We start from the raw sequence: 14,773 nt of genomic DNA, 5'->3' as shown, positions 1-14,773 counted from the left end.
TGATCCTTTGAATGCAGAGGCTGGTGGGGTGAAAAGTGAGGACAAGGGGGACCCTATCATGGTTCTGGGAGGGTGAGAAAGGTGTGAGGACAGAGGCAGGGGAGGTGAGTCTCCCAACTTCGGATGGCCCGCTTCTACCTCCTCCCCAAAATCCACAAGCATGACTGTCCCGGTAGACTAATCATGTCAGCCTGTTCCTGCCCCACAGAACTAATTTCTTCCTATCTTGACTCCGTTCTCTCTCCCCTTGTCCAGTCTCTTCCCACCTACATCTGCGATTCCTCTGATGCCCTACACCATATCAACAATTTCCAGTTCCCTGGCCCTAACCGCCTCCTCTTCACTATGGACATCCAATCTCTCTATACCTCCATCCCCCACCGGGATGGTCTGAGGGCTCTCCGCTTCTTCCTTGAACAGAGGCCCGTACAATTCCCATCCACCACTACTCTCCTCCGTCTGGCTGAACTTGTTCTCTCACCAAACAATTTCTCCTTAAACTTGTCTCACTTCCTCCAAATAAAAGGTGTGCAGATGGGCACCCACAGGGGCCCGAATTATGCCTGTCTCTTTATGGGGTATGTGGAACATTCCTTGTTTCAGTCCTACTCAGGCCCCTTCCCACAACTCTTTTCTCAGTACATCGATGACTGTTTCGGTGCCGCTTCATGCTCTCATCTGGACCTGGAAAAATTTATCAATTTTTCTTCCAATTTCCACCCCTCCATCACTTTCACATGGTCCATCTCCGACACTTCCCTTCCCTTCCTTGACTTCTCTGTCTCAATTTCTGGTGATAGTCTGTCCACCAATATTCATTACAAGCCCAACAACTCCTACAGCTACCTTGACTACAACTCCTTACACCCCACTTCCTGTAAGGACTCCATCCCATTCTCTCAGTTTCTTTGCCACCATCACATCTGTTCTGATGATGCCACTTTCCAAAATGGTGCTTTTGACATGTTTTCCTTCTTCCTTAACAGAGGTTCCCCACCCACTGTGGTTGACTGGGCCCTCAACCGTGTCTGACCCATCTCTGCCCTCACACCTTCCTCTCCCTCCCAGAACCATGATAGAGTCCCCCTTGTCTTCACTTTTCACCCCACCAGCCTCCGTATTCAAAGGATCATCCTCTGCCATTTCCGCCAACTCCAGCATGATGCTACCACCAAACACATCTTCCCTTCACATCCCCTGGTGGCATTCCGTAGGTACCATTCCTCTGGGAAACCCTGGTCCATTCCTCCATCACACCCTACACCTCAACCCCCTCCCATGGCACCTTACCATACAATCGCAGAAGGTGCAACACCTGCCTCTTTACTTCCCCCCCTCCTCACCATCCAAGGACCCAAACACTCCTTTCAAATGATGCAGCACTTCACTTGCACCTCCTTCAATTTGGTCTACTGCATTCACTGCTCCCAATGCGGACTCCTGTACATTGGTGAGACCAAACACAGACTTGGTAACCGCTTTGTTTGGTCTGTCAGCAAGCATGACCCAGACCTTCCAGTTGCTTGCATTTCAACACCCTACCCTGCTCTCATGCCCACATGTCCATCTGCTGCAATGTTCCAGTGAAGCTCAACGCAAACTGGAGGAACAGCACCTCATCTTCCGATTAGGCACTTTACAGCCTTCCGGACTTAGTATTGAGTTGAACAATGTCAGACCATGAGCTCTTTCTTCCATTTCAACTCCTTTCTGATTCCACCCCCACTTTCTCTTATTCATTTTTATTTTTTAATTTATATTTATGTTTTTTATTTTTTTCCCCCACTTATTTTCATCATTATTATTTTTTAATTTATTTCCATTTTTACTCATGTTTTATCCCCAGCTTTTAACCTTTTCAATCTTTTTTCCCACCACCATCTCCTCTCCCCACCCCACTGGGCCATCTGTCACTTTCCAGAGTGCTTACCCTGGCCCTGCCATTATTACATTCTGCTTTCCACTCTTAATGTCACCATTAGCACCTCCTTTTGCCAGTACCACCACCATCAACAGCACTTTGACCTTCTGATTATGACATCTTTGGCAATCTCTCCTTTACCTCCACCTATCATTGGCCTTCTATCCAACTTCACCTGTTCCGCCCCCCCTTAAACAGTATATATTTCACCACGTTTCTACTTCCCTTCAGTTCTGAAGAAGGGTCATACGGACTCGAAACGTTAACTCTGTCCTTCTCTCCACAGATGCTGTTAGACCTGCTGAGTTTTTCCAGCATTTTTTGTTTTTGTTTCAGATTTCTAGCATCTGCAGTATTTTGCTTTTATCCACTATGTACAGTCCTCTTGACCCATGAAATAGCAATGGGAATTATTTTAACATCACTGGGGGAAAAAAATTAAAGCACTAACAATCTAATAAAACCCTGAATTCAAACACGATCATTACTAGTGAAAAGAAAGAAATACTTGCTCCAGTGTAAAATCATTGTAAGCCTTTAAGTGTCTATTAGGTTTGTAAAAGAACAAGAAACCACATCAAAAGCATATTCTGTTATTCCAGCCTTTTAAAAGTATCAATCATTCTTAGATCAATGGACCACCTACTGAGCTGAAGCTGTTATCAGCTTCTGAAACCCAGGGGAGTATTTTCCCCCTGTTGGGGGTTGTGCGGGGGTGAGCCAATTAAGACTCTCGGGTCTGCGCTACCATTTTACGTGGGCGGGCCAATTAAGAGCTGGGACATGTCAATGAACTTCAATGAAAAATTTTATTTAATTTATAAACCCTTCATGAAAGCCCATCCTGCCCGTGGATGAGGTTCCATGAAAAATGTGAAGGCCACTTGGGCTCTTCGCTTGTCCGCCAACCTTAAGGTTAGACAGGCAGCTTTCCCAATAGGTTTGATTAGTTAATTAATGGCCTTAACAGGCCTTTGAGAGTTCAGCAGGCACACAGTGTGAATTTTGCACACCAGGCCTTCCTAACCTGTGAAAAGGCCCATATGAAAATGGCATGGGATCGGCAAGGCACTAACTGCAGCGTTTTACATCCTCAATTCCAGCCTGCATTTGGAAATGGAAATCCAGTCCCAGGACTTTACTTCCCCATGATTTTTGTGGATTTTTCTATCACTTCAGGGGTTTAAATCATGAGTGGTCAGCATTAATTGCATCAGGAAAAGCAGCTTAGAAGTGTTAATAAACTTGACAATGGTATTGGCCTGGACTTTATATGAATAAATACAATCAGTAACCCAAGAGATCTCATTGTGCTTGTCACCTATTAACTGCCAAAATTGAGATCGAAGAAGGCTGTTTGCCCAAACACACTGCCAGGTCTATGGCCTTGTATCATGGAAGCACATTTGGGGATCCCATGATTTTTTATCCATAGGAGAAAATTATAGGGAGCACACCTATAATTTCCCAACAGCAAAACAGCATGAGCAGATAGTGGGTTTAGAAAATCAACTTTCTACAGCTCAGCCTGTTGTGGATCCTAGCCCATGAACATAATCTGCCTGAAAGGCAGCTAATCGAAACTTCATAATTACTCATCCATTTCTGTAACTTTATTATTCAGTCCTGGCTCCCTTAACCCCAGGAACACAGAAGTCATTGGGCAGAATCTTATCAGCCACAGGGAGGTAGCTGTGGAGGCATTGGGAAGGTGGAGTTTAAGAAAGGTTGCCGATTGGGTCAATAACCTGAAGCAATTCCATCTCTGAGCAGTCTCATGAGACTGAGTCATACTCTTGCCCCCTACTGGGGCCAAAGTCCAGCAGATGCCCATGTGGTTCCCCCACCTACCGCAGCAGCATTCACCCATCCTGAAGGGGCTGCTGGAAACCCACAGCCTCGGGCACTGCAATTGGGCCTCCTGCCTACGCGGCCCACCAGCCATCCTTATTTGGATAGAGCTCCCGGAGGCAGCCTGTTAATTGGCCATCTCCAGTAAGGTCACGCAAGTGGGGTGGACCTCTTATCCAACCTGGGTCAGCATCCAGAAATCAGTTTTCAAAACCAAAGTCACTAAGAGTCAGTCCGTTGTGCCCCATGAGATATTTGATAATGACAATCATATTTATCTCTATAACCTCTAACCCTATTCACAGCCAGATATTCATCAAAAGTATTCTTAAAAGAAATTATCTCATATAAAATAAACTGTTAATTTATAGGACTGTTTGTTACAATAAGTTCACTAGTCTATAGCAAAAAGAAAAACCTATAATCTCAAGATTTGCTCACTTTAAACCTGTGTCAGTCAGAACATTGCTCACGATCTAAGTGAAATAGCTAGCTTACAGAGGAAAAGCAGAACAGCCAGAAGTTTTGGTCCATGTGGGAACCAATAACCTAAGAAGAGAAAGGTTGAGGTTCTGATGTCAGAATTTCAAGAGTTAGTAAGTAGGTTACAAAGCAGGACCCCAACCGTTGTAATCTCAGGATTACTTCCAGTACCAATATGCTAGTGAGTACAGGAATAGTAGGATATGGCAGGTTTGGCTGGAGAAATGGTGCAGGAGGAATCTGCTGAAGAAAATGGGTTTTACCTCAACAGAACTGGACCAGTGTCCTCTCTGGGAGGTTACTTGGGGAGCAGGGGAGTTGTATTGTCGCTGGACTAGTAATCCAGAGACCCGGGGTAATGCTCCAAGGCAGATGGTGAAATTTGAATTCAATAAAAATCTGGAATTAAAAATCTAGCGATGACCATGAAGCCATTGTTAGTTGTCGTAAAAATTCATCTGGTTCACTGATGTCCTTGAGGGAAGGAAATCTGTCATCCTTACCTGGTCTGGTCCACATGTGACTCAGACCCACAGCACTGTGGTTGACTCTTAAATGCTAAAAAAGTTTAAAAGGAATGGAACCAGATGGACCACCTGGCATCGATCCAATCACCAGAAACGACAACTGCAAACTCAGCCCTGTTAACCCTGCAAAGTCCTACTTACTAACATCTGAGGGCTAGTTCTAAAACTGGCAGAGCTGTCTCACAGACTAGTCAAGCAACAGCCATGTCAAGTCATACACCTAGAATCATATCTCACAGACAAGGTCCCAGGCACCACCATAACCATCCCTGAGTACGTCCTGTCCCACAGGAAGGACAGACCCAGCAGAGATGGCAGCGCAGTGGTATACAGTTGGAAGGGAGTTGCCCTAGGAGTCCTCAACATCGACACCATACTCCATGATGTCTCATGGTATCAGGTCAAGCAAGATTGTAATGAAGTCAAACAAGGAAAGCTCCTGTTGATTACCACATACCATCCCCCTTCAGCTAATGAATCAGTGCTCCTCCATGTTGAACACCACTTGGAGGAGGCACTAAGGGTGGCAAGGGCACAGAATATACTCTGAGTGGGAGACTTCAATGTCCATCACCAAGAGTGGCTCAGTAGCACCACTACTGACCAAGTCCTACAGGACATAGCAGCTAGACTGGGTCTGCGGCAGATGGTGAGGGAGCCAACAAGAGGGAAAAACACACTTGACCTCATCCTCACCAATCTGCCTGCCGCAGATGCATCTGTCCATGACAGTATCGATAAGTGATGACATTCATTTTGGAAACAAAGTCTCGTCTTCACATTGAGGACACCCTCCATCATGTTTGAGGCATTATCATCAAGCTAACTGCACCAGGAATACCTAAAAATAAGGTGTCAACCTGGTGGAGCTATAAGACAGGACTACTTGCATGCCAAACATCATAAGCAGCAAGTGATAGTCAGAGCTAAGCGATTTCACAACCAACCGATCAGAACTAAGCTCTACAGTCCTGCCACATCCAGTCGTGAATAGTGGACAATTAAATAACTCACTGGAGGAGGCGGCTGCACAAATATCCCCATCCTCAATGATGAGGGAACCCAGCACTTCAGTGCAAATGATAAGGCTGAAACATTCCCATCAATCTGCAGCCAGAAGTGTAGAGTGGATGATCCATCTCGGCCTCCTCCAGAGGTCCCCAACATCATGGATGCTAGCCTTCATCCAATTTGATTCATTCCATGCGATGTCAAGAAACAGCTGAAGGCACTGGACAGTGCAAAGGCTGTGGGCCCTGACAATATTCTGGCAATCGTCCTGAAGACTTGTGCCCCAAAACTTGCCGCGCCCCTAGCCAAGCTGTTCCAGTACAGCTGCAACGCTGGCATCTACCTGGCAATGTGGAAAATTGCCCAGGTATGTCCTGTACAAAAAAAGGACAAATACAACCCAGCCAATTAGCTCCCCATTAGTCTACTCTCAATCATCAGTAAAATGATGCAAGGGGTTATCAACAGTGCTATCAAGCAGCATTTGCTTAGCAATAACCTGCTTACTGAAGCTCAGTTTAGGTTCTGCCAGGGCCACTCAGCCCCTGACCTCGTTACAGCCTTGGTTCAAACATAGACAAAAGTGCTGAACTCCCAAGGTGAGGTGAGAGTGACTGCCCTTGACATCAAGGCAGCATTTGACTGAGTGTGCCATCAAGGCACCCTAACAAAACTAGAGTGAGAATCGGGGAGAAATCTCTCCTCTGGTTTGAGTCACATCTAGCACAAAGGAAGATGGTTCTGGTTTTTTGGAGGTCAATCATCTCAGTTCTAGGACATCACTGCAGGAGTTCCTCAGGGTAGTGTCTTCAGCCCAACCATCTTCAGCTGCTTCATCAATGAACCTTCCTTCCACCATAAGGTCAGAAGTGGGGATGTTCGCTGGTGATTACACAATGTTCAGCACTGTTCGTGACTCCTCAGATACTGAAGCAGTCCATGTCCAAATGTAGCATGACATGGACAATATCTAGGCTTGGGCTGACAAGTGGCAAGTAACATTCAGGCCACACCAGTGCCAGACGATGACCAAATCCAACAAGATTGAATCTAACCATGTCCCCTTGACATTCAATGGCATTACCAACCCTATATCCCCCACTATCAACATCCTGAGGATTACCATTGACCAGAAACTGAACTGGACTAGCCATATAAATACTGTGGCTACAAGTGCAGGTCAGAGGCTAGGAATCCTGCGGCGAGTAACTCATCTCCTGACTTGCCAAAGCCTGTTCACCATCTACAAGACACAGGCAGGAGTGTGATTGAATACTCCCCACTTGCCTGGATGAGTGCAGCTCCAACAACGCTCAAGAAGCTTGACACCATCCAGGACAAAGCAGCCCACTTGATCGGCACCCCATCCAGAAACGTTTACTCCCTCCACCACCGACAAACAGTAGCAGCGGTGTTTACGGTCTACAAGATGCACTGCAGGAACTCACCAAGGCTCCTTAGACAGCATGTTCCGAACCCACAACTGCTACCATGTAGAACGACAAGGGCAGCAGATGCATGAGAATACCACCAAATGGAAGTTCTCTTCCAAGTCACACATCATCCTGACTTGGAAATATATTGCCTTCACTGTCACTGGGTCAAAATCCTAGATCTCCCTCCCTAACAGAACTGTGGGTGTACCCACACCACATGGACTGCAGCAGTTCAAGAAGGCAGCTCACCGCCGCCTTCTCATGGGTAATGAATGCTGGCCGAGCCAGCGACACCCAAATCCCATGAATGAAGGAATAATGCATTGGGGGAGAATTTGAACTAATTTAGCAGGTGAATGTCACCAGATGAAATCTTAGAGAGAAATGAGGTGCAGAGGAATAGAGTAATGTAGAGCTAGAGTAAAGAATAGTTCAGAAATAGAAGGGATCAGACAGGAAAAATTCAAAGCAAAGCACTATATTCAGAAGTGAGGACAGTTGACATTTTTTTCATAACAAACACATTTGTTTCTATACTTGTTAAAACCTCCTTCTTCCATTCTTTCCATTTAAAAAAAAGTGCTATGCTGGATAGCTTGTGTGTAGTTATGATCTCTTTTATAAATAATATAGTTTGGTGACAGTGGTTAGGAATAGTTGATTGAAGGTTAATTCCTTTTTCAATTACACATCACTTTCCTATAAGTTTATTTTATATAGTTGCTTTCTCTAAGGAACAGTTTGCCTGTGGCAGTGGGTTTTCTGGAACACCAATGTGAATACAACAAAGGTTCACTAAATTGGTCCCCAGCATGAGAGGGTTGTCCTGTGATGAGAGGATGAGTAAATTAGGCCTATAATTCTCTGGAGATCTCATTGAAACATATAAGATTCTGAAGGGGCTTGATGAAGTGGATGCTGAGAGATGGTTTCCACTAGTCTGGGAACATAATGCATGGGGGCACAATCTCAGGATAAGAGGCCAATCATTTAGGACTGAGAGAAATTACTTCACTCAAAAGGTTGTGAAACTTTGAAATTCTCTATCCCAGAGGGTTGGGGATGATCCATCATTGAATGCATTTACGGCAGGGATAGACAGATATTTGGGATCTCTATATTTTTGGAGAATTAAGGGAAATGGGGAGCAAGCAGCAAAGTGGAGTTGAAACCCAAGAGCAACCATGATCAAAATCAATGGTGGAGCAGTCCTAATGGGCTATAGTGTCTACTCCTGCTCCTGTTCCTTGTGTTCCTGAATAACTATCACCTTTTAGGCTAACAGCAGATTGTAGCTCTGTGACTGACCTGCATTTTTAAAATGTTACCTCCTAGTGTTCTGTTAGCTGTGGTGGGGGTGTGCGAGCCCGTGCAGTGCAGTGTCTTACATACGGCAGGCCCACCTCAGGGTGCCTTCTGCATCAAAAACCTGTCACCACAGAAGCTTGCAACACCAATTTCTGTCCTCTACCTGAAAAGAAAGGTAAGCGCTCAAACAAGGTTTTGTATTAAAAAATATTTTAAGATGTGTTCCTTCTGGAAATTATGGTACAATTGTAACTATACTTTAAAAATGTCCTTTAAAATGCATAATCCTAGTAACCTACTATATCTGTCTCTCAGTTTTCTAGGACATAATTATTGACTTTGTGAAATTATGGACTGGATTTTATGTCACCGCCCTCCCTCCTGTTGATAGGTTTGAAGACTGATGTGCCCTATAAATCCAGTGGGTGGCCTGCCTGCCACCTACCCACCTGCCCCTACCCCCACTGCAATTGTACTATGCAATGGGGGTGGCATCAGGTGACCCAACAGTTGGTCAATTGAGGCCCGTAAGTGGACAATTATTTCCAACTTGAAGGCCTCGTCCTGCCATCGTCAGAATTTAACCATTGGTCTGAAGAGGCCCATGCCAAGCGGCCAGCCTGTAGGTATCCCTGCGCGGACTGGTGGTGGGCAATGTGGAGACCCTCATTAACTGGCCCCTGGGCCAATTGGAAGCCCCCCCAAGTGGCCCTCTGCACCCACCCTACCTTTGGCCTCTGGAACCTTTCCACCCGCCATGCCCCATTCGCCACAGTTTGCCAGCTGGGAACCAGGCGATGCCCCTATACACTTTGCCAAATCCTGATCCGCCGGTGTTCCCCTCAATGGGCTTTTCTTCCACCCCCGCCCCTGACATTTTAGCCAGGGCCATGGAATCTGACACCCCATAAAGTTTAGCCCCATGTTTCTATGAGGTGGCTGATCGTAACTCTGAATTACAGTCAAATCTTGAATGCAAATATTTATACCTGATAATCAATCAATCATTGGTCTATTTTTACAGTATGTTTATTATATTTTAAATCTAAATTTAATAGGAGGTAGTTACTACTCTCAATCCCTAGGGCAATACTCCTCACCCTGCTGCATCAGGTGTCTTTTGCCCATCTTTCTGGATCTGTCAATTACCTGAAAAATCTTTTCAGTGGAAATTAGGCGTTGAATTCTTTAAGTATGACAAATTCAACAAAATATGACACTCATGTCATCTTGATATCTGTTGTAAAGAAAATATGAGGTCTCAGAATGCCAGTTGCTACATTACCAGAATGAATAACTCTGGAGGAAGGGAAACTCGCAGACACTTCCTCCTAGCTCTCCCTGGACCATGACCCCACCACTGAACATCAAGCCATTGTTTCCAGGACTGTCACTGACCTCATCTCCTTTGGGGATCTTCCTCCCTCAGCTTCCAACCTGATAGTCGCCCAACCTCGGACGGCCCGCTTCTACCTCCTACCCAAAATCCACAAACAGAACTGTCCTGGTAGACCGATCGTGTCAGCTGGCTCCTGCCCCACAGAACTCATTTCTCGTTATCTTGACTCCCTTCCCTCTCCCCTTGTCCAGTCCCTTCCCACCTACATCCGTGATTCCTCTGACACCTTACGTCACATCAACAATTTCCAGTTCCCTGGCCCCAACCGCTTCCTCTTCACCATGGACATCCAATCCCTCTACACCTCCATCCCCACCAGGATGGTCTGAGGGCCCTTAGCTTCTTCCTCGAACAGAGGCCCGAACAATCCCCACCTACCACTACTCTCCTCCGTCTGGCTGAACCTGTTCTCACACTGAACAATTTCTCCTTCAACTCCTCTCACTTCCTCCAAATAAATGGTGTGGCTATGGGTACCCGCATGGGCCCCAGCTATGCCTGTCTCTTTATGGGGTATGTGGAACATTCCTTGTTCCAGTCCTACTCCGCCCCCTTTCACAACTCTTTCTCCAGTACATCGATGATTACTTCGGTGCTGCTTCATGTTCTCGTCGGGACTTGGAAAAATTTATTAATTTTGCTTCCAATCTTCACCCCTCCATCATTTTCATGTGGTCCATCTTTGATACTTCCCTTCCCTTCCTTGACCTCTCTGTCTCAATCTCTGGTGATAGACTGTCCACCGATATCCATTACAAGCCTACCAACTCCCACAGCTACCTTGACTACAGCTCCTCACATCCCCACTTCCTGTAAGGACTCCATCCCATTCTCTCAGTTCCTTCGCCTCCGTTGCATCTGTTCCGATGATGCTACCTTCAAAAACAGTTCCTCTGACATGTCCTCCTTTTTCCTTAACCGAGGTTTTCCACCCACAGTCATTGACAGGGCCCTCAACCGTGTCCGGCCCATCTCCCGCGCATCCGCCCTCACGCCTTCTCCTCCCTCCCAGAAACATGATAGGGTCCCCCTTGTTCTCACTTATCACCCCACCAGCCTCCACATTCAAAGGATCATCCTCCACCATTTCTGCCAACTCCAGGATGATGCCACCACCAAACACATCTTCCCTTCACCCCCCCATGTCGGCATTCCATAGGGATCGTTCCCTCTGGGACACCCTGGTCCACTCCTCCATCACCCCCTACTCCTCAACCCCCACTGATGGCACCACCCCATGCCCATGCAAAAGATGCAACACCTTCCCCTTCACTTCCTCTCTCCTCACCGTCCAAGGGCCCAAACACTCCTTTCAAGTGAAGCAGCATTTCACTTGCATTTCCCCCAACTTAGTCTACTGTATTCATGGCTCCCAATGCGTTCTCCTCTACATTGGAGAGACCAAACGTAAACTGGGCGACCGCTTTGCAGAACACCTGCAGTCTGTCCGCAAGAATGACCCAAACCTCCCTGTCGCTTGCCATTTTAACACTCCACCCTGCTCTCTTGCCCACATGTCTGTCCTTGGCCTGCTGCATTGTTCCAGTGAAGCCCAATGCAAACTGGAGGAACAGCACCTCATCTTCCAACTAGGCACTTGACAGCCTTCCGGACTGAATATTGAATTCAACAACTTTAGGTCTTGAGCTCCCTCCTCCATCCCCACCCCCTTTCTGTTTCTTCCCCCTTCCTTTTGTTTTTTTTCTTTTCCAATAATTTATATAGATTTTTCTTTTCCCACCTATTTCCATTATTTTTAAATCTTTTATCCTCCCCCACCCCCACTAGAGCTATACCTCGAGTGCCCTACCATCCATTCTTAATTAGCACATTGGTTTAGATAATATCACCAACTTCAACACCTCTGTGTTCTTTTGTTCTTTTGTCTGTGACATCTTTTGATGATCTGCTCCTATCTTAACACACCCCCTCCACTTCTCCCTCCACCTTAAACCAACTTATATTTCCCTCTCCTTGTAAAGAAAGATCAGTTCTGTAGAAGGGTCATGAGGACTCGAAACGTCAACTCTTTTCTTCTCCGCCGATGCAGCCAGACCTGCTGAGTTTTTCCAGGTAATTCTGTTTTTGTTTTGGATTTCCAGTGTCTGCAGTTTTTTGTTTTTATCTCTGGAGGAAGGGACCTTGGTTTGAAACCCTAGTCTAGAAATCCACTGATGCTGTTCCCATTCTGTAAGTGAAAAAGTTATTCAACATCTTGGCTGTGTGTTTAAGTCAGTGGTGCACCGCCCACCACATTAGTATCATCATCAGAAGAAATATCCAAAGCCCTGAAACAGGTATTAGGCACATTGCATATGCAAATGAAACACCTAACATTCGTTTGAGGCTCCCTGTGAAAAAATGACTTAATTGCAGTCAGTGGCAGATCAGCTGCAGTCAGGAAATTGTGGTTTCCATCTGTCCTAACTGATGGCCTTAGAGACACCATTGGAGCCACAACCAAAAGTGTGAAACTTTAAAATAAAAATACTTGAATGTTGATTGTGACTCCACATTAAAACTGGGAGGGCGACCAGTGCTTGCCCTCTTCACAGACACTTCCCCCCTCGTACTCCCCTTCGTTGCATCTCCTCTTTCTTGGCAACTGCATCCCTCCCGATTCTTGATTGCTGCCTTCCTCCCTGCTAGACCATCTACTAAAGGGAGGAAACTGAGAAAGAGATCTGTAAGAGCAGAATACTATGGATGTATTTAGGGAGAGAGATGAGGGACTATAGAATGGTGCGTGATTGTTTCGCAGACACTCACTGAAATGTTTCTGGCTTAGTGCCCCTCGGTAATTACCTTTAATATGTTTTACTTTCCCTACAAATGAGATGTGATACGAGAGGAAATGGAAGAATTTAATATCTGTCCAAGGTGTAACATTCAAAATTGTAACTATACATAAATAATATAATTCATTTTCTTCCCCTTTCCCAACTCTTCCCTCTTATGTACACACACCAAAGATGTATTTTGCAAGGATTATTTCAACTGGTGCTACCTGGTGCCCCAGCATGGTGTTTGCAGTCACAAGTTCTACGGCCAGCAGTGTTGCAAATCATGCTCCAAGTCAAATATATAGAAGAACCTATGAATGAACAAACTACATTAATTTTGATATAAGGAAGCTGCACATTGTAATTTCGGTTGCATCTGTCGATTGAAGAGGTAAAGACTATTCAGGTTCTCGCTTGTACATGAAACCTGGCAGCATTCCACCTGTCAATCAATGAAAGATAAAAGACAGCTTTCCTTGTATATTACAACCGCCAGATCAGCAAAATGTTTGCAGCACTGCCCATATTGGAATTCTTAGATTCACAAGCAACAATGAACGATGTCTGTACAATACCGAATACTTAAGTGCAAGATTGAAAAATATCACCATCTATTCAAAGGAAGAGTCAGTTTATTGACCTACAAAATCTGGGTCTATGAAATAAACTAAGCAAAGATTTTGAAAACCAGAAAGCATTTAAAATACTGTGTAAACAAGGTGGGGGAGAGGGCAAAGGAAGCTGAAGTGAATTTTCCCAACTATTTATTTTACCTCATTTAAATAAAATGATGACCATTAAATAAAACACACTGTGCTATATTAAAACTACTGTAGCTATTATGCCATTGTAGTGAGCCCTTTGACCCACTGGTTTCGAGAAACATTTAGTCTTTAAATGATCAATGGTGCTTTTTTTTAAGACAGTAAGAACATGTAACTGTTAATTATTAAATTATGCTCTCAAAACACATATTCAAGACTGCAGAAGCAGATACAAATGGACTATTTTGACAGCGAAGATGATAATTACGTCAGTACGTGACAAAAATTTGAAGGTGCTTTATTTATTTATCAAAGTGATAGGTCTTTTTAGAACTGGTGGCCATCTTTTCTGAAAATGAAGTTCCACTCTCTGCACTACAGCTAATTGTGTACCATAATAGAGATACAGAAACAAACATTATTCAATATCATCTTTAAAATATCATTCAATGTAATACTTTCACTTTATTATTGTTGAGCTTCATGGTACCACTAAATTAACAATGGTGCTTTCAAGTACAACCTTATTAGAATTTTTTTAAGGAAAACATTCTAATTTATTTACAATTATCTTGCAAATTTGCTGAAATGTTTGCCTTTTGCAAAAAAAATGCACAGTTTAAAATAATCAGAATTGTTGAAGTATCATGGTTACTTTAAACTTTATTCAATTCTGTGCAGTAATACTGTAAAAGTTTTTCACCCAGCTGTGAGAAAAATATTTATGTTTTTATGGAGTTTTGTAATAAAATTTCATTGGAAATACTGTAATCAGTTCTTCGTGTTTATTTTATACCTCTAAACTTATGAATTCTGGCCTAAAATACAAGATGGTTTTGATTATCTATGCAAGATTATCATTAATTGAGAGAGAAGATTACTTCATCTCAGAAATCATAGGGCTTTTTGAGGTGGAAAAGCTGTTCTAGTTCTAAACTTGTAGATTAGAAGGATAAGCAGTTAAGAGCTAAACTTGTAGATTAGAAGGATACGTAATGGGCTACTCAAATTTGCGAAGAATCCAAATGGTTTGGGTGGAAAACTCATCAGCACAGATCACACTTCTTGATGAGTCTAAACGTATTGTATGTAATGCCACCTAAGTATATTATCACCCATTAATATCCAATATTCAATGCAAAGGTTTCACAAAGAATTCCAGCCCTGATAACTTTGAAATTATTTTAATGGACGTCCCCTGGGTTACTGATGCTTGGGCACCCTCACTGTCTGCGATCACCATTCTCTCCCACACTTTCCTTTCTGGCAGCCAGGATGTTGCAATATTAG

General features: G+C 44.3%; 1 protein-coding gene across 1 annotated transcript in view; it reads left to right on the top strand.

Annotated features, from left to right (window-relative positions):
* LOC121276052 (A disintegrin and metalloproteinase with thrombospondin motifs 16) overlaps positions 1-14,215 on the top strand; it is a 332,665-nt gene extending 318,450 nt beyond the window's left edge. Inside the window, exons 21-22 of the mRNA XM_041183997.1 lie at positions 8,565-8,712; positions 12,909-14,215. Coding sequence (XP_041039931.1) covers positions 8,565-8,712; positions 12,909-13,024 — 264 coding nt within the window. The 3' untranslated portion in view covers positions 13,025-14,215. The remainder of the gene's footprint in view (positions 1-8,564; positions 8,713-12,908) is intronic.
* Positions 14,216-14,773: the final 558 nt, after the last annotated feature.

The sequence above is a fragment of the Carcharodon carcharias genome, chromosome 3 (assembly GCF_017639515.1).
Source record: "Carcharodon carcharias isolate sCarCar2 chromosome 3, sCarCar2.pri, whole genome shotgun sequence".
Lineage (NCBI taxonomy): Eukaryota > Metazoa > Chordata > Chondrichthyes > Lamniformes > Lamnidae > Carcharodon > Carcharodon carcharias.
The sequence above is the reverse complement of the archived record's forward strand: the minus strand, read 5'-3'. Positions and strand labels throughout refer to the sequence as shown.